The 20,697-nt window shown below is 40.6% G+C and overlaps 1 protein-coding gene across 2 annotated transcripts in view; it reads left to right on the forward strand.

Moving 5' to 3' along the window:
- FAF1 (Fas associated factor 1) overlaps positions 1 to 20,697 on the forward strand; it is a 473,366-nt gene that overhangs the window by 323,583 nt on the left and 129,086 nt on the right. For both annotated transcript variants that reach the window (XM_073593564.1, XM_073593565.1), the window contains exons 12-13: positions 2,599 to 2,680; positions 19,468 to 19,622. In XM_073593564.1, coding sequence (XP_073449665.1) covers positions 2,599 to 2,680; positions 19,468 to 19,622 — 237 coding nt within the window. The remainder of the gene's footprint in view (positions 1 to 2,598; positions 2,681 to 19,467; positions 19,623 to 20,697) is intronic.

Below are 20,697 nucleotides of genomic sequence, written 5' to 3' on the forward strand. Positions count from 1 at the left end.
GGTGAAGATGGAAGCCTCTGCAGCGGTGACAGCACGCCACTGGAGGGCTTAATTTTAACGGAAGTCTTTCATAATGTGCTAGTATGTGCTGCAGGTCACAGCCTTGCAGGTTGAAAAAAAAATAATTTCTCTTACAGTTTACTACCACTTTAAAGAAGAACTGTCACAATGTGTCCCCACACCCGCTGTCACGATTTGAAAACGGCATGGCCAGGCAGGGCTCATAATTTTTTTTACAATTTCCAGTGAATGAATAGACTAAAAGTACCATCATCCATTGCAGCTTGTGGCTTGTCTCAATGAACTGTGAGGGCGCTGGTGAGCACCTTAGAATCATAGTTCATTGATTCTTCCTGCCATTCAGTAACTGCCTTCCCGTATTGGTGGTATGGGCAGACCGTGCACTGAGGGTCTACAGGATCCAGGCATGCACCTGTGATCTGCTGATCATGGGTGCAATGCTTTACGGGATGCAATGTAAAAAAAATAATAAATGCACATTTTTTTATCTGCAAAAAGTTTAGCGTTTATTATATATTTATTTACAAAAGGTGAACTTATCCTTTGGGCTGTAAGGAGACGGACTAATGCCATACCAGTGATGCTGTTATCTTCAGCCATACATGTGTCCCGATCTACTCCATCTGGATTTTTTCTCTTCTTCTATTCCACTATTTGACACTTATATATGACAATTCAGACGGCTGTGTAGCACATTTATTAGTTGTTTGTGGCTTGGGAGCTCAGAAAACAGGTAAGATCTATACTGATCAGCCATAACATTATAACCACACCCACCTAATATGGGGTAGGTCCCCCTTTTGCAGCCAAAACAGCCCTTACCTGTTGAGGTATGGATTCCACTAGACCTCTAAAGTTATGCTGTACTATCTGGTACCAAGCCATCAGTAGAAGATCCTTTAAGTCCTGTAAGTTGCAAGGTGAGGCCTCCATGGATTGGACTCGTTTTTTCAGGCTTTTTCAGTGATTTGAGCCACAGTAGCTCTTTTATTGGATTGGACTACATGAGCCAGCCTTTGTTCCCCATGTGCATCAATGAGCCTTGGCCGCCCGTGCCCCTGTTGCCGTTTTCCTTCCTCTGACCGCTTCTGTGGGTCCTGACCACTGCAGACCGGGAACATCCCACAAGAGCTGCACTTTTTAAGCTGCCCTGACCCAGAAGTCTAGCCATTATAATTTGACCCATGTCAAAGTCACTCAGATCTTTACGTTTGCCCATTTTTTCTGCTTTCAACACATCAACTTGAGGGGACAACATGTTGATTTGCTGCCTAATATATTGCCCCCCCCCCCCCCCCCCCCCACTTTCAGATGCCAATGGAACAAGATAATCACTGTTCACTGTATCTGTTAGTGGTGATAATGTTATGGCTGGTTGTGTATATTTGCCCTTATCTTTAATGCACTGTGCTCAGACTGCTTGTTCAACATTTTCAGAAAAGTCATAAACAAGGGGGTACTCTGTTATGGTGAGTGATGATGAGAAAATCTAAACCTGGTATAATGTAGCAAAATTATCTTTTAGTTTTTAATTTTGTTTTCTGGAGTTTTATTGACGAAGTAATATTGCTCCTTAAAAGAAAACTTAGTTGGAGTAATGATGAAGAGAAAAAAAAGAAAGACAATTGGCAATAAAAGTTATCTGTATATATCCCTTGCTGAGAATATTATGTTGGGCACATTGTGTGTATTCAGTTTCCTACTTGGATAAGACAGTTAAGTTACTCAGCAGTAGGAACTTAACACTTGGCTACAGAGTGTAAAATATCACATGTTGAAACTGCTGTCAGTGGATGTGCACAGACATCATGGGGCATGAGAACTTTCCTCGTCAATTAAATGCCAGCAGGCATCTGCATGTGCAGGGAACATTTGGGGACTACATTTATAGTATATTTTCTGGATGTATGCACGGTCATGTTAGAACTAAATTATTCTTAAAGAAACTTTGACATTTTGACCACTTAGTGCAAAGCCCATAACTCTCTACTCATCATTCCTATGTTTCCTGATGCTTTTACTGCCAGAGCCACTAGGAAAGACCTGGTGCATCTGAGTATGTTGAAGCATGTGAAATCTTCCCACAATGCAATGTTTAGGCCCACTGTAGTGGAGACGATGACATTATCAACCCTGCTTAAACTATGACACGATCCAACCCAGTTGATTCTTGGAGTTACGGGACGGGATGGGGAGGGGATTGTGTGTGTGAGTTTCGGGATGAGCTTCTAAGAGACATTGTCACCTTGCCCTAAATTGGTAAACTGGCAGTCCCTTTTTTAATGTAGTGTGATCACTTATAGATTGGAAAAAGGTGACCTACATTTACCGATGGACACTGTACATTGTAGTGAGTATCTGGTAAGCCTAAAATCTGGAGTGCTCTACTATACAAAGTTCAGCTGACTACTGTAGTTGTCGCCTCCATACTCCCGCTGTTGTTGGTCAGTAAACCTGTTTAGCATAGTTGCAGACCAGTAGTATGGCATTGTAGGCAGAAAAGGGGTAAGCTGTGCAATCTAAGTGAATAAGTTCATATTTGGTTTTCATTTTCCTTTCTTTCCTCCTCCTTTCTAGGTATGGAGAGTGCCATCCCGTGTTCTTCATTGGATCATTAGAAGCTTCGTTCCAGGAGGCATTTTATGGGAAAGCACGAGATGTGAGTTATTTTTTGCAAATGTTTTTCCTAGTTAAGCTAAGTGTCCATTGTGTATGTGTGTTTTGGAGTATTTTTTTTAGTGCCTGTTAATTGTTACACAGCCAAGTGCAGCCTATGTTTTTAGAGGTTGCTTGTTAAATGAAAACCTTAGATCCCTTTCACACTGGGGGCTCCGGTGCGTTAGCGCTAAAGTGCCGCTCGTTTTAGCAGCGCTGTTTAAGCAGCGCTTTTAACCCCCGCTAGCGGCCAAAGAGGTTAAAAGCGCCCGTATTGCACCTCTTCCGAAGCGCTGCCTATTCATTGCAGTGGGCAGGGGCGTTTTAGGAATGCTGTATACATCACTCCCAAACCACCCCAAAGATGCTGCTTGCAGGTCTTTTTCTAACGAACCCCAAACGGACAACCCCACTGTGAAAGCACTCGGGCTTTCACATTCAGACGGCATGGGAGGCAGTTTTCAGAAGCTTTACAGGCACTATTTCTAGCGCGAAAATTCCTGAAAACTGCCTCAGTGTGAAAGGGCTCTTACAGAAGCTACATTACAGTAGATTTGCAGAGCTTGTTCATTCTTAGTTTTTGAAAGTTATATTGAGAGTATTTTCCATGGTATATCTAGTACACTTCACCTGACCGATACCTTTTAACAGTGAGATCCCTCTGATGCTTTGGAAGCTCTCTGCAGACCATGGCTTTTGCTATAGGATGCGACTTAGAAAATGTCAGGAAAGACCTACTGGAACAGTTGACCTTTATTTGGGGTTAATCAGAGGCACTTTAAATGATGGTACGTGTGTACTGACTCCTATTTACCATGAGTTTGAATGTGATTGCTTAATTCTGAGCACAGCTACATCCCCAATAAGTGTGCACACTTATGCAACCACATTATTTTAGAGAGTGGGTTAGAGGAATAGTGTACTACAGTTGGAACCCTATGCTAGTGGGTTGTGTCTATTAAAGCAGACCTTGCGTCATGTGCAAACACTCCATAAACACACACCAGTTTCACACTGGAAAGAGTGACGGCATGGTCATTCCAGCAAGATTCTTGGAAAATTGAGGATCTCAAATATTGTAAGCAAATGTTGCTACTCCGTACCAGAGAGTCTTTTTATGAGATTTGGTGGCCTCTATATTTCTAGGATCTTGCCTTAGGCCCATGACGTCATCGTTGCTTAAGATCTGTGAGCAGATTCCTCTTTTATTTTTTTTGTTTACCGGCTGGCTTCCCAATAGGGTTTAAGTAAACTGATAAATGCTTTTGTAGTTTTTACATGATCATATTACGCAGTTTGTATTTTTGGGGGTTTGATTCTCTCTCTTTGGGCAAATGTGGCTTGACATTTAATGGAGTGTGTCTTCTTTCCCTGCCTCCATTTCTCTCTTTTTGTGATCGCCATTAAATTGGTTGTAAACCTCAGACTTAAAATATGAACAAAGCATATACTTCTATAGTGTGTACTTGTCTCAGTCCCGAACACTAATGCCGCGTACACCCGATCGGACATTCCGACAACAAAATCTTAGATTTATTTCCTACGGATGTTGGCTCAAACTTGCATACACACGGTTGCACAAATCTTGTCGGAAATTCCGGATGTTAAGAACGCGGTGACGTACAACGAGCCAAGAAAATTGAAGTTCAATAGCCAGTGCGGCTCTTCTGCTTGATTCCGAGCATGCGTGGAATTTTATGCGTTGGAATTGTGTACACACTATCAGAATTTCCGACAACAGATGTTGTCAGAAAATTTGAGAACCAGCTCTCAAATTTTTGTTGTCGAAAATTCCGACAACAAATGTCTGATGGAAGCCTACACACGGTCGGAATTTCCGACAACAAGCTCACAGCTCACATCGAACATTTGTTGTCGGAAATTCCGACCGTGTGTATGCGACATTAGTGTCATTTCTGTCTAATGCTTCATTTCACTGATATCAGCATGAATCACTTCTAACATCTTTTCCTGACACCGACAGAAAAATGGTGACAGGGGAGGGACCTCCAGCAGATTGACAGCCTCAGCCCTGTTCCTGTGTGAAGGAGGGTGGGTCTCTTTCCCCCAATCAGCTCTCAGAGCTTTCCGCACTGTGCTCTGCAGAGTGTAACTGCAGCTCTCCGCCCCCTTTTTTTATGTCTCAGTCAAGCTTAGAAATTCAGCACTTTGAATGGATGTAGCGTAGAGGAGACTGCAGATAAACAGGTACTTATGTAGGAGGATTTGTTTCATCTCTTTGTATCATTTGACGATAGTTCCTTCGCAGGGTTTGTGTAAGGGTTTACAACCACTTTAACATCTCATAGTTTTTGTCCATTCAGAAGCCATATATACCGTATATACTCGAGTAAAAGCCGAGTTTTTCAGCACATTTTTTTTGTGCTGAAAGTGCCCCCCTCGGCTTATACTCGAGTCACTGCTGTCTGCCTACCTGATCAGCGTGTCATGCAATCAGACGGCAGCCATTCCAGTGTACAAGAGCCGCGCCTCCTCCTCCTCCTCCTGGTCCGTGATAGGGGAACACTCCATTTCCCAGCAGTGAGTCAGTGTTCAGCCTATCACGGACGTCCTCTCGTCCTCATCCCACGGACGAGGATGAAAGGATGTCTGTGATAGGCGGAACACTGAACAATGACTGCTGGGAAACTGAGTGTTCCGCCTATCACGGACGAGGACAAGGAGGGAGCGCGGCTTTTGTACACTGGAATGGCCACCTTCTGACTGCATGACACGGAGATCAGCTATGCAGATCGGCACAGGGAGGCTGCAATTAACACAGGGAGGCAAGCAGATGCAGATCAGCACAGGGAGGCTATGCAGATCGGCACAGGGAGGCTGCAATGGACACAGGTAGGTGATGCAGATCTGCACAGGGAGGCTGCAATGGACACAGTGAGGTAGGGCAGATTGGCACAAGGAGGCATGCAATGGACACTGAGGCATGCAGCTGCAGATGGGCATTGTTGACCCTTTTTTCCCACTTACTAGCCACAGTAGCTGCTGCATTTCTCACCCTCGAGTCAATAAATGGAAAAAGAAAAAATTGCACTATTAATGGACAATATACTAAGCTGTGACTAAAAGCGTTATACAACACTAAACAAAATTAAAAAACAGGAAGTCACGCTAGAAATGGTTAAATTATGTGAGAAGATGCCTCCACCACATAAAAACACTGCCGCTTACCAGAATTCGGTGGTCCCTTGATTATAGGGGACCATACAAGGCGGATGGCTGTAACACCAGCCCGGGATCTCTTTGGCATAAACTGGGCCCCTCAGCCTCAATGGAAACGGTCCGCAGATGGATCGGTTCGGGTAAGTGGTGAGTTTCCCATAAAACAACAAAAAGGCTTCACCTAGCATAAAATCCTTATATGTATTCAATGTTGAAAAAGACAAATGAACACTTACAGAAGAGTAGACAATTTAGGCATAAAAATGAGCCGGCCGGCTTTTAAAACAACCGTAGCTTCCGGGACTGGACGTGTAGTGGTGACGTCAGTGCGTCGCTCCTCCTCCCTACGGGACCGTGACCACGTCCGCTAGTGACGAAACGACGTAGGGAGGAGGAGCGACGCACTGACGTCACCGCTACACGTCCAGTCCCGGAAGCTACAGGCTGTTTTAGAAGCTGGCCGGCTCGTTTTTATGCCTAAATTGTCTACTCTTCTGTAAGTGTTCATTTGTCTTTTTCAACATTGAATAAATATAAGGATTTTATGCTAGGTGAAGCCTTTTTGTTGTTTTATGGGAAACTCACCACTTACCCGAACCGATCCATCTGTGGACCGTTTCCATTGAGGCTGAGGTGCCCAGTTTATGCCAAAGAGATCCCGGGCTAAGGTTACAGCCATCCGCCTTGTGTGGTCCCCTATAATCAAGGGACCACCGAATTCTGGTAAGCGGCAGTGTTTTTATGTGGTGGAGGCATCTTCTCACTTGTCATTTTCTCTGGGAAATCCTGCAGCACATCACCATTCAAGAACCATATATTTTTAATGGATTAATTATTATCATGATAGGGTTTTTTTCACTATCACATATGGACTCTTTTTATTTAGTCACGTGTTTTGGTATATAATATATCATTTGATTTTTTATTTTTTCATTATTTGTTTCATTCAGTATTTTTTTCACCTGTTTATTACAATTTTAATGTCCTCCTTTACATTACAGTGTATTTGTTGTACCACGTAGGTTTTTAAATATCGCTATTCAGTGTAGTCATTTACGGTATATATTTTGTTCCTTGCACTGAGTGGATCTGTCTAGTTTTAGACCCACTTAATGTGGTTTGTCATTGCACTATTTTGTGAGCACATATCACATTCTCTCATAATTTAACCATTTCTAGCACGACTTCCTGTTTTTTAAACTCGAGTCAATAAGTTTTCCCAGTTTTTTGGGGTAAATTAGGTGCCTCGGCTTATACTCGAGTATATAGAGAGTTCCATATACATATCTACTAGATTGGGGTGTCCCCCTGTTTTAGGGAGTGGTTCTGGTGCTGTCCACTTTTTTTCCCCTTATTTCACTGTCGCCCAATAGGCGTATATCTGCCATTTTAGGTCCAAAGTGCAGCACTGCTCTTCTCCTGATGAAGTACTTGCAAAACGCATAAGTCCTTGGATGTTCCTCCACATTTTTACAGTCGCAGAAACGCCTTTCTATAAAATGATTTCATATTTATATGCCTAATTATTGGTATAATCTTGTTTATAGTTATGGTAGGTGAGGTCTGCTTGGTGGATAGAGGGGGACAAGGTAGTATATTTGGACGACATTAATCATGCACATTTTTTTATTTTAGGAATTTGAATTATGTGCAATAAAACATTTACCCTGTTTCCCCGAAAATAAGACCTAGCGTGATTGTCAGTGATGGCTGCAATATAAGCCCTACCCCCCAAATAAGCCCTACCCTGTTTCCCCGAAAATAAGCCCTACCCTGAAAATAAGATCTACAAGGACTTTAACTAAGGCTTATTTGGCGGGTAGGGCTTATATTGCAGCCATCACCAACAATCACGCTAGGTCTTATTTTCGGGGAAACAGGGTATGCTTTTATATTAATGTTGTGAATTTCTTTCCAGGGGGTTCTGATCACCTTAACAATCCCTATTTTTTTTTTTCTTGTATGTGTATTTTGGCATATGGTGCCATATAAATCATGCTACACCCATTGTATTAGTTTGTATGTATTTACCTGGAGATTTTTTTGGACTTCTATGTATCCAAGTTCCTGCACTACCTATTTTTTTAAAAAAAGGAAACATTTTAGCTTTTATTTTAATAATGTAGGTCAAAAGGATAAGACACTTGTAGGAATATTGATTGCAAATTAGAATGACCTCATGGAGGAGAATATATCTTTTAATTACCCTTCAGAGCTGTGGAAAGTCTCCTTCCCTCTCTGTTTTCGCAGCCCTTAGTTATCTCACAGCAGGCATGTTTGGTATCCTTAGGTCTATTTCTATCCATGTAATTTCTCACTTTTCTATCTAACGTTTAATATCAAACGCTGGAGGATCGTCAGAGAGCAGATGAACCGGCATTCGAAATTGAGTTTCCACAGTCAATAAAAACAAGATTGAAGGTTTAAATCCCCCGCCAGCCTTTTTGAACTGCTCTGCTCATTAAATGTTTATTGGAGTGCCGGGATTAGGGGGGGATTTGGCGAACTTGGTGAACTGGTATCTACTTAATCACTAAGTAAAACACTCCATTTGATAACGTGTTTCTCACGATATCACACTCTGGCCCGATTTAATGAAATCCCCTTCAAGTCCTGCTTATTGGGGGCCACTTTGCAGCCGAAGAGTCCTCTTTTGCACAGGCGGAATTACTCTTTCCTGTATCTTTACATGGATGGGACTCTTTAGGACTCATTCCTTAGCCCAGGAGGATTCAACAGCAGCTCCCAGTATTCTTTGCAAGCTACAGGAAAGGAAGTGTATGATGTATGTATTCATGTTTTTTACATGTACTTGAAGCTGCTGTTACCTGTACAGATATAAAATTCACAAACAGCCAATTTACTACGAAAAAACACATAATCTCTGTCCTTCAGAACATTTTGATTTAAACTCGAGCCCTAAAATCTCATATTTATTCATTATTTACAGGTACTTATATGGCGTTAACAATTTACTCAGCTGTTTACACACACGCATATATATATATATATATATATATTATATTTATTTTGTACATTCACATTAGTCCCTGCCCTTAAGGAGCTTCCAACCTAAGGTCCCTAACTCAAATTCATACATACACTTACTATGGCCAATTTAGACTGGAGCCATTTAACCACTTCAGCCCTGGAAGGTTTTACCCCCTTAATGACCAGGCCATTTTTTGCAATTCGACACTGCGTTGCTTCAACTCACAAATTCACGGTCATGCAATGCTGTACCCAAATAAAATGAATGTCCTTTTTTTTTCCCCCCAAAATAAGAGCTTTCTTTTGATGATGATTGATCACCTCTGCGGTTTTTACTTTTTGCGCGATAAACAAAGACCAACAATTTTGAGAAAAAAAAAAAAACAATATTTTTTACATTCTGCTATAATTCATATCCAAAAAAAAATGTAACAAATCAAATTTCTTCATCAATTTAGGCCAATATGTATTCTTCTAAAAGAAAATCCCAATAAGCTTATATTGATTGGTTTGTGCAAAAGTTATAGCATCTACAATCTATGGGATAGGTTTATGGACTTTTATTTTATTTTTTTATTGTTTTTACTGGTAATGGTGGTCATCAGCGATTTTTAGCGAGAATGCGACATTGTGGCGGACAAATCTGACACTAAGCGACACTTTTTGGGGACCAGTGAAACCAATACAGTGATCAGTGCTAAAAAAAATGCACTGTTACTGTTTAAATTACACTGGCAGGGAAGGGGTTAACATAAAGAGCGATCACAGGCATAAGTGTGTTCCCTGGGAGTGTTTTCTAACTGTGTGGGGGATGGACCGACAGGAAGGACACAGAGCTCCGTGTTCTGCCTACAAGGAATAGAAGATCGCTGTGTACTTCCCTGTCAGAATGGGGATCTGCCTTGTTTACATCCTTGTTCTGCCTCTCTGTGGAGCGATCGCGGGTGGCCAGCAGACATCAGGTCCGTGCAGCGGGCATGAACTCCCACAGTATCTATTGCACGATGTACAGTTATGTAGTTTCGTGCAATAGAGCCACCCTGCCGCAGTATGTATGTGGTGGGTGGTCTTTAAGTGTGATTCTGAAGGTTTTTTACCTTTGTGCATTCTATGCATGAAGGTAAAAAAACCTTCTGTGTGTAGCAGCTCCCCCAGCCCCCTCTTATACTTATCTGAGCCCGATCTTTCTCCAGGAATGTGCACAAGAGCCTCGGCTCTCCGGGGACCCTCCCTCCTCATTGGTTGAGACAACAGCGGACGCTGCTTTCAATCACAGTCAGTGAGCCAATGAGGAAAGAGAGGGAGTGGGACAATTTGCACTGGCTGAACAACGTAGGTCTAACAGATCTTGCCATGGCTGTTGATACACAAAGAAAATAACAAAGACACTTTTATAATCAACCCTCCAGCATGTGCCAAAGACTGAAATATAATTTTTGGGTGAGCGGTCCTTTAGGGAACAGTCACACAGGTGATGCAATTTAATGGCATCCTAGCTCACCATTAAGCATGCACGCTGCAACACACCATAGCCCATTGCATGCTGTTTTGTGTGATGCATTGCACTGCAAAAAAATAAAATGCAGCCTTCTCTGATTTCATGTTATTCAATGTGCTTTGGAGCTCATTCATTTTGAAGGTAAATTAAGTTCACTTGCATTCTTTACCTTCTTTAGCATAGTTACAGTGTTTCCTCAATAGCTTCTCAGTTCACTTACTCATTTTACTGACTTTAATCCTTTTAATGCCACTACTACCATAAGTATTATGGCTCAGTATTATTGGGATGTAAACAAACTGCCAGCCACTAGCTTTAATGTGTTTAGGTTTGGGCTGTTGAATGGTAGTGGTAGGCCAATCGATGTACTAACAAATTGACATTGTTTATGTAAAAAAATGAGCAAAGAAAAAAAAACTCTTGAAAGGCATAGGCAGTTAAGCAAGAGACTTCCAAACTGAGCCAAAATAGGTTTTCTTAGTAAAGTCACGTCAGGTTTGCAGATCAAATGAATCTTGTAGATTTAGTCTGGTTACAGTTGATGCAGCAATTCTTCAAGGGAGAAAGACCTATCTTCTGACAAACTACTTGCTGTGTTGGTCTTAATTGTTAGCCCTCTCATTCAGTATGTCGGATTTCTATTGCGTAAGTTTGCTTTATATCGATGGAAATCCCGGTTACATTGAACCTAACAACTCTTGCAAAGTATCCCTGGCTGATTTAATAACTGCAAAACTAATGAAATTACTAGAAAAAATAGGACGGAGATTAAAAGATCAAACACAGTGTGGATTTACTGCTAGAAGTCATGTAAAACACATCTTGAGGATGTTTTGGACTGACTGCATTAGGTCATATACTGGGGTGGTCTAGTAGTTAAAGCCTACTAAGATTTTGAAGGATAATTCGATACTATATGTCACTGCACATTCACCAACTGCAAGGATTAGAATGAGCTTGATGACTGTGGAATGTATAAACATATAGTTGAGGAAGACTCATGGTGGTCTTTAGGGGGGCTTCCGTGTATGCGTTGCATTTGGCCATGGAAAGCGCCGATCTCCAGTCTTGGTTGGAAAGACCCTATTACACCTCAGTCACATAGTCATTTCAGAAGTTAAGTAGGAAAGCCAGTTAACTGTACCAAATATGTTTTCCATGGTTGAATGATATGTTTATGAAAAAATTATTATTTCTCCACCAATGCCTAAATATCTGCATAAATCTCATTTTTTAACCAGTGGCACCAAAACTTTTTGCACAAGTACATTTTTACTTCTGTTTTGGAACTACTGCATTTAGCATTTTGTTTATTTCTCATTAAAAGCTAGTATTTAGTCATTTAAACTCAGCCTAAACTTAACTCTTAACCTCCAGGGGAGATTCTGTCACTTTGTCCATTAAAGGGGAAAAGAGGCAGTTAAATACAGATCCCCTTATATCCGGTCTTTGTTTCAGGTGATCAACCGGACAGGAGAGAGAGAAATTCTTATCAACAGGAAGGCAAACAGCAAAAACCCAGTTCAGCCTTAAACTTCAGGAAATGTGCACATTTATTGTTTAGCGCTAATGAAGTACTAGTTTTTAAAATGAAAATGGTTTACTATTTTCCTCATTTTCATGTGGGTCTTCTGGTCCAGTTACCAGATGTCTACAGAATCTGCCCAAGGATGCAATATTTCTCCAATGGAGGAAGCCAAATCTAAGCCTTTTTTTAATGAGCGTAATGTGTACTTTACCAGCTTGTTCAAGCCAAAGGAAGAAAATTAAAAATATTTACATTATTGATAGTTTCACAATTTTGTATCACAATATGAATTGTGCCAGATATGACTCTACATTTTAACCACTTGCCAACAGGCTCCCGCAGATATAGGTCGGCAGAATGGCACAGCTGCGCAAAACAACATATGGGTACATTGTTTCCTTTAAAAGCCGCCGGACACCCGCGATCTCGTGCATGAGAGCAAGCACAGGGATTTGTGTGTGTAAACACACAAATTCCTATTCTGTCATGGGAGAGGAGACACATCGTTGTTCCTACTAAGTAGGAACAATGATATGTCTCCTCCCCCAGTCAGTCCTATCCCCATACTGTTAAAAACACTACCTAGGGAACACATTTAATCCCTTGATTGCCCCCTAGTGTTAACCCCTTCCTTACCAGTGACATTTACACAGTAATCAGTGCATTTTTATAGCTCTGATCGCTGTATAAATGTCAGTGGTCCCAAAAATGTGTCAAGTGTCCGATCTGTCCACCGCAATGTCGTAGTACCGCTAAAAATCACAGATCACCGCCATTGCTAGTTAAAAATAAATTTAAAAAAAATTAAAAATGCCATAAATCTTTCCCATAGTTTGTAGACGCTATAACTTTTGCACAAACCAATCAATATACGCCTATTTTTAAAAATATTTTTGGGGATATTTATTATAGCAAAAAGTAAAAAATATATATATTTTTTAAATTGTTGCTCTTTTTTTTGTTTGTAACGCAGAAAATAAAAACCGCAGAGGTGATCAAATACCACCAAAAGAAAGCTCTATTTGTGAGAAAAAAGGATGCAAATTTTGTTTGAGTACAGCGTCGCGTCGGTCAGTTAAAGTGACGCAGTTCCAAATTGTAAAAAGTGCTCTGGTCAGGAAGGGGGTAAAATCTTCCGGGGCTGGTTAAAGGACATTCAGTCATGGATGCATTTGTAAGTGCCCTTTTAAAAGCAAGATCATGGATTGTTTTTTTTTTTTTTCAAAATCATACTTGCCTAGGTGGATGCAACATCAATCCGGTGCTGCATCTGTCTCCCGTCGGCTCTAAGACTGAGAACTGAGTGATCAAAGACAGGTGATCACTTGGTTCTGAGTGCTTCATGAGCTGATGACTGTGAGTCACCATTGTCTGCTTTGGCTGTACTTCTCCTTTAACTCATTAAATCTGTGCTTCATTCCTCCTGAAAAGTAGTGAAATTTAAAGAAATTGTCCCATTTGGTATGTCATTGAGTAAAGCAAAGAAAAGAGAGAAAAAAATTGTTGCTTATTGTGCAGAAATATTCTAAAATGGCCTGGACAGATTTTTGACACCCCTAGAAAAGAATTTAAATAGATGAATTGGTGATATTTCAGACTATTATTAGTATCTCTCACATCTCCAATCTTGTAACCAGTCAGCTTGTTTAAATGAAAAATATTCGTCACTCCTCAGTTTGGTGCCATTGTGCACACCACACTGAACATGGACCAGAAAAAGCAAATGAGAGAGTTGTTTGAGAAGATCAGAAAGAATATTGGCATTCCGAAGGTAAAGACTACAAGAACATCTCTAAGTAGCTTGATGTTCCTGTGACCATAGTTGCAAAATATTATTAGGAAGTTTAAGGTCTATGGGAGTGTAGCAACCTCCCTGTATGTGGATGCAAGAGGAATATTGACCCTAGATTGAACAGAGGGATAATGAAAATGGTAGACAAAGAGTGAAGAAAAACTTCCAAATATAGGTAAAGATAAAGATTTGCCTTTAACTGATGGAAAACTGTCTGTTGATCCCATCACCATATACATATAGTAAAACCAGTTTCCAATTTCCTCAGAGAAATGGGACTTTGAATGGATCACAGACAGGAAATATGTAGAAAATAATTGGATTTTATTACATGAATAGACAACTCATGGTGAAAAACACAATACAAAGCATTGGATAAAACCTCTGTCGTTTGACTGACAATATGATCCACGGCAAGTAATCTCAGGCGTAAGATCATTACAGATTCTTCAGTGTAAGTGATACCCTTTCCTCCACTGTGTCCAGTCCAACTACCAGATAAATTAGGATATGGACAGTTAGATCATCCCTAAATCTGGCTGATTTTTCACAGATCTGTTTTGGCACACAAATGTTAAAACTCCTGAATTAATTTTTAGACACTCCCGGCGACCAAAAATTCTTCCCTGACCTTTACAGCGTATCCTTAGGGCAAACACCCCTTTTTGGGTGTGTGATAGTTTGATCCACGGGTGCTTGTGACGGATGATGAGCTATGAGTAAGCATCCATTGATGTGAAACGCGTTAGCTGCTTTTTGTCCCTTGTATCCACTTTGATGTGACCTGCAACATTTTATGAAATAAAGGTGCTTTTTTTCACGGCAGTGCGGCCATCCAGACCTTCTTGACTCATTATCTGCTTGTGACGGATGGATATTCTCCTCTGACCCTTTTATAACTAAGACCCCTTTCACACTGGAGCGTTTTGCAGGCGCTATAGCGTTAAAAATAGCGCCTGCAAACCGCCCTAAAACAGCTGCTCCATTCACTCCAGTGTGAAAGCCCGAGGGCTGGCATCAGAAAAAGTCCTGCCAGCGGCTTCTTTGGAGCGGTGAAGGAGCAGTGAACTCACCGCTCCTCCACATTGTAATCAATGGGGCAGCGCTGTGATACCGCTGGCAAAACACCGCTCCGGCGGCGTTTTGCGGGTGGATTTAACCCCTTTTCAGCCGCTAGCGGGGGATTAAAACCTCCCCGCTATTGGCTGAATAGCGCCGCAAAAACAACGGTAAAGCGGTGCTAAAAATACCGCTGACGCCCTAGGAGGCACAGTGTGAAAGGGGTCTCGCTGAATTGTTGCATTCAAGTTGGTGAAATGCTCTTAGCGGCAATCCAACTTACAACTTTGAAAATAATAAGCTCAGTTTGATCCCTGAAGAAGATAAAAACCATGTGTGTTTTTCGAAATGCGTTGGATGATCTGTCACCTTGACAGCTTCTGGGCTTTGGTTCATAGTTGGTCTTTTAATTCTGTGTTTTCATGTATATGTTTTGGTTTTATCCAATGCTTTGTATTGTGTTTTTCACCATGAGTTGTCTATTCATGTAATAAAATCCGATTATTTTCTACATATTTCCTGTCTGTGATCCATTCAAAGTCCCATTTCTCTGAGGAAACTGGTTTTACTAACTTCCAAATATAAGCTGAACCCCGAGGACAAGGTACAGCAGTGTCTGATCACACCATTCATCACTTTTTTGAACGACCAGCGGACTCAAAGGAAGAAGACCTAGAAGAATGACACTGTTGAAAGAAAAGCAAAAAAAAAGCCAGACTGGATTTTTTAAAATGCATATGGCAAGCCACAATGCTTGTGGGAGAATGTCCTTTGGACAGATGGGACAATATTGGAGCTTTTGTCAAGTCACATCTCTATGTTCACAGATGAAAAAAATGAAGTGTTTCTAAGAAAACACTGTACCTACTATGAAACATGGAGGAGGCTTGGTTTTGTTTTGGGTTTTTTCTTTTATATTTTTTATTCTTTTGCTCCATCGGGCACGAGATACCCTAATTCTGTGCAGACACAATGAAATTTCGAAGATGTCATACAATTCAGGATTGTACTTACTGCTCGGTGTCGGAAAGCTCTGTCTCAGTTGCAGGTTGTGGGTCCACCAACAGGATGACCCAAAACAGAAAGCTAAAAGAACCCAAGCATGGCTAAGGACAAAACGGTGAACTGTACTGCAGTGGTCCTCTATGAGCCCAGAGCTGAACCATACAGTCTAGAAAAGGCATTAATCAAGATTCAGCAGTTTAAGAAGTATGGGCCAAGCTATCTGTTGGCAGATGCAGAAATCTCATTGAGAGTTGCAGAAATCTTTGTTTGCAGTGATTGCCTCTAAAGGTTGTGCAACAAATTGTTAGGTTATGGTTTTCCTCAATTTTGTCAGTGCCATTTTGATTTGTTTTATTATTTAAAATATGTAAAAGCCAAGTCTGCGTTTTAGTCCATATGGAATAAACAATGATGGGTGCCAATTACTTTTGTCAGTTTCAAGTTATTTCAGAGTAAATTGTGGATTCTTTTTTTCTTGGAAGGGTAACAACAAATTTGTCTACACATGTTTGCCAGAATAGAAATATGGGATATTGCTCACTTAGTGGTAAAAGCTCCAGTTTGTTATACTTATTCATACTTAAATCTTTAGGGAGTCACTGGAGATTGTCTTAGTGAGTTGCTGGCCCTGAACAGTCATATGCAGATCAGTCCTACTGACACCTGGCGCTCACACACCTGGTTCAGGTTATTTATTTTCCAAGTAGCAAAAGAAGAATAAGGATGACAGAGCATGTACCTTCAAAAACTCAGCTCATCTGTTCTATCCTGAAATAATTATTTTAATGGACCTATGGTTAAAATAGGACACCCCCCACCTCACCTCATCCATTCTAGTGTCTTGAAGGACCGAAAATTAGAGTTAGGCCTGATTTAACTGATTACCTGAACATTGAGTAGGCAGATTAGAGGTTGAAAGTCAATTGACACTTCTGAGATTTAAAAAAAAGTTGAACCTACTGTTTGAGGTCCTTCAGTTTAGGTTTATTTTAAAGTAATATAGATAATACTATTATCAGAAACTGCTTGTCTTTGGTCTCATAGTGGTCATTTGGTTATTCACTTCCTTAAACCTCTATATATAAAAATTAGAGTTCAAATTGGCTCATCCTTTTGTTTTAGCAGGCGTCACATAACCTTATGCCTAGTCTGTGATATATAGCGGAGCTGTCGGCCACCATGATATAGTGGAGGTGATGGGTCTCAGGCTGCACATTAGCTTATCTTACTGTATTTCTTTTCTTTATTTTACTCATCTCAACAGGTCTGTGATCTGTTTATATTCCTTTATACCATATGTCATATTTTTTCCACACCTCATATTGTGACATATTGAGTGTATTCTTTGCAAGTTCTCTTTACACTTTTATTTTGTATTTATTTTACTTTTTTCTTGATCCTGAGGAGAAAAGAGTGTGGGGAGGGGTGTTACAAATGCCAGCCCCCAAACACAAAGCGGGACCGTGACAAAGGACAGATTAAAAGGTTTAGAGCAAGGTCAATGTGGGTTTTTCTCTAACTAAACACTTTCCTAAGATTTCTTTGCAGGGGAAAATAATGAAGGCCGTACAAGAGGTTTTCAAGGAGTTTGTGCCCTCTTCACCAGCCTGCATTCGCCTGTCCTCTCAGCATGGGGGTTTAATATTCCCCAAGCTTTGTGAATTGGTCCAGATGAATAATTGTTGGGCTCTCACCGCAGGAGTCGGGAGCTTATTCTAAGGGCTTAATCACTGTGTAAACAGCCCCTTACCCCTCTCTACTTAGAATGAGCCAGATTCTAGCACAGTAACTTAGGATATTGCATGGAAGTTGCACTTTGAAATGCAGAACGGATGATGGAGACCTCGCTTGATCTTTTCCCTGTGTTATGGTACCTATACATGGGAGTTTTAATTAATGGGAAGCTGTAGCACAAATTCATGCATTACTTGGGAACCAATCAGTTGAAGCTAGGAGCCAGGAGGCAGTGTTAAGCATCCAGAGAGCATGTGTTAGGGCATGATACTAGGGAACAAATACAGAGCATATAGAGGGAGCAGTTGTTCCTGAATCTGAATGTTGTCAAGGGGCCAGCTGTAATTGATTACGCTTTACCTTTACAGGCTGCATGATCTTTACGTTCAGTACCAGATAAAATTGCATTTCTCCATTCTTCACATCTTTTTTTTTTCCTCCTAATCTGCTCTGTGCATACTTAGTACGATAGGAAATGGGAAATATCCAATTTTAATAAAAAAGCCTACAGTACAGGTAAAGATAATATGTAATGCAGTTTCAAACCCAAAAGTGAACATTTATTACAGTAACTATTACAGGATTCTACTGAGTCCAATCATTTTTGAGATCACACAAAATATAGGAGGGAGTGTCGCAACCCCCAAAACACATGTCCCTTTTTTTTTTTTTTTTACTAGTAACTCAATTAAAAATCCTTCCAAGGAAGATATCTCCACTATTATACTGTAATCATTCCCAGTGTGTAGCAAAAGTGCCTGTACCTTGTTGGGCTTGTCTTGATGATCAGCTATTGCAGCTGTATTAACAATACATGGATGATGTCCTCAAACTGATACCTGTGGTCTGGAAGGGAGGAATTTAACTTTATTGCACACCACCACATCTTTGAACAGTATGACTGTACTGAGATCCTCAAATGCCAAGGCTAGGTAGTCTGTGTGCAAGGTTCCACTTTGGGCTGTAGTTTTGCCGAATTACATTTTTTTGAATGCTTGGTAAAGTGATAAGTGCAAATATAGAATTCTATTAATATAGACTTCCATTGAAAAAAAATTACTCTCTCTGAGTAGTGTTAGAATGCGGAATGCAAGTTTATGTATGACATAAAGGTAGCTGCAAGATGGATGATCTGTTCGGTTTTCACTTGATACATACTGTATATACTGCTTATTGTACATCATATGGAAAATACATCTCAGCAGTTTGATGATAAGAGTTGTCTTTTTTTCCTCTGCTTTTAAAAGTTTTAATTATTTCCTTTTCTGCTGGTCAAGGGATAAATTCTTCAAAGATCTGTCCACCCAAAACTAATATTTTTGTAAGGGACAGCACAGGGCAGGCTCACATTATATTATTAAATATTTTAAAATCTTAGCAGGAGTGAGAATCCCCCTCATAAGACCTTTATAAGTTTTGACTGCCAATATTAACTGACTATAGAGATTTCCAAGATCTCTAGTGACAATCTTGAAGGTTTTTTAGTCACTGCTATTTTGTTAACGTCCTACAATATCTGTTACCAGGTATGAATTGGTTATTCTTGTGGAGAAGATAATCAAAGCAACACCATTTTATTGGTGTTTAGAAAGACCTCAATTCACCTTACTGAAGACTAGACTTGGCTCCATCAGAGCATTGGCCATAAAAAGCTGTTGCTTTGATTTATCTCTGCTGCAAGACCCGTGAGTGCCTCTAAGTCTTAGGTTTGGATTTCTATATATTTCTGGGCATTTACCTCACACACAGTGTGGCGGCCACATTTGGGACTGTGTAATTGGTCATTCTTTATCGCCTTTGTTAGGACACACTACTGGATTATCCCAACACAGAAACCAAAGCATTTCACCTCGCCCTTTTATGTGAAAGTACCAAAGTTGACAGAGAGGAAACTAAAATATTTAGTTTTTTTGTATGTGTGCTGCTCCTTGGTGGCCTGCATCATTTATGCAATCCAGAGTCCTATCGTAATATCATAATGTTTCTTCTTCCTTTTCCCCTCAGAGAAAACTTCTTGCTATCTACCTCCACCACGACGAGAGTGTCCTCGCCAATGTCTTCTGCTCCCAGATGCTTTGTGCAGAATCCATTGTCTCATATCTGAGTCAGAACTTCATCACATGGGCCTGGGACATGACCAGAGAGGCTAACAGAGCTCGGTAAGTCAAGGAAGAAAAAAAATTTAAGTAACATGAAAAAAAAAAGTATTATTTAATTATTATTATACAGGATTTATATAGCACCAACAGTTTACGCAGTGCTTTACAACATTCGGGCAAACAGTACAGGTACAATACAATTCAATACAGGAGCAATCAGAGGTCCCTGCTTGTTAGAGCTTACAGTCTAAAATGTAATACTCGCATTACAGCCAGGGGCCGCTACCAGCGGTCATGCCGGCTGATCATAGAGACAAATTGGGGAACTTAAGTTCCCCACTCATCTCTATGTTCTATGAAACTGGATGTGACAAGGATTTTGTCACTCTGGTTCCAACCTTTTGTTTACCTTCCATTACTGGCTAGTAATGCAGCTAATCAAAACGATCTTGGTTTGATCAGCTGCTTCGGAGGGTAGAGGAGACATTAGATCTCTCCAAGTGTTGTCCATCCCTTGACTGGCTCTTTAATTTTATATTTAGCAACATCTTTCTAAATTAGCTTCATATATTGCACATGCCCTGCTTTAATCTATCATAATCCCTGTACTGTGCATCCAGAATTGTATCTCTTCCCTAGTTTATGGAGGACCATATTGTCCTGTATAGCAGTAAAGAAAAGCTGAGCAGTGCTTTGCTTCTTAACATTGAGTAGAAATTTGAAAAGGAAGGAAAACATTCCTTAGAATGAAACTCGGGGGCCCTTTCTTCTGAACTGAACTCCATACTTTGTTCAGTAAACTCCCCTATACTACTCTGAACATTAACCATCACCACAGAAGTCCCCCAAGCCTTTTATCCATAACTCCTGGCAGTTCCAGAACCATCTGTAGTGGCTCAATTCAGAAGGAAACCCGCTGTTTCTTTGTCGTGCTCCCTGTTTGATTTGTCAGGTCTCCTTTCTTTTACGATAAGGAAAATTGCAGTGTAGTTTCATTAGGAGAAAAGGCTTGCTTTACAAGGATTTCTATGAGCGACCATCAGTGGCCACGTAATTGCTTTGTCATGTTTTTACCCAAGGACTTTATTAAGTAGCAGAACTTGGATACAATGGTAATAGGCATTTACCGGTTAGA

Source organism: Aquarana catesbeiana, linkage group LG07, assembly GCF_042186555.1.
Source record: "Aquarana catesbeiana isolate 2022-GZ linkage group LG07, ASM4218655v1, whole genome shotgun sequence".
Classification (NCBI taxonomy): domain Eukaryota; kingdom Metazoa; phylum Chordata; class Amphibia; order Anura; family Ranidae; genus Aquarana; species Aquarana catesbeiana.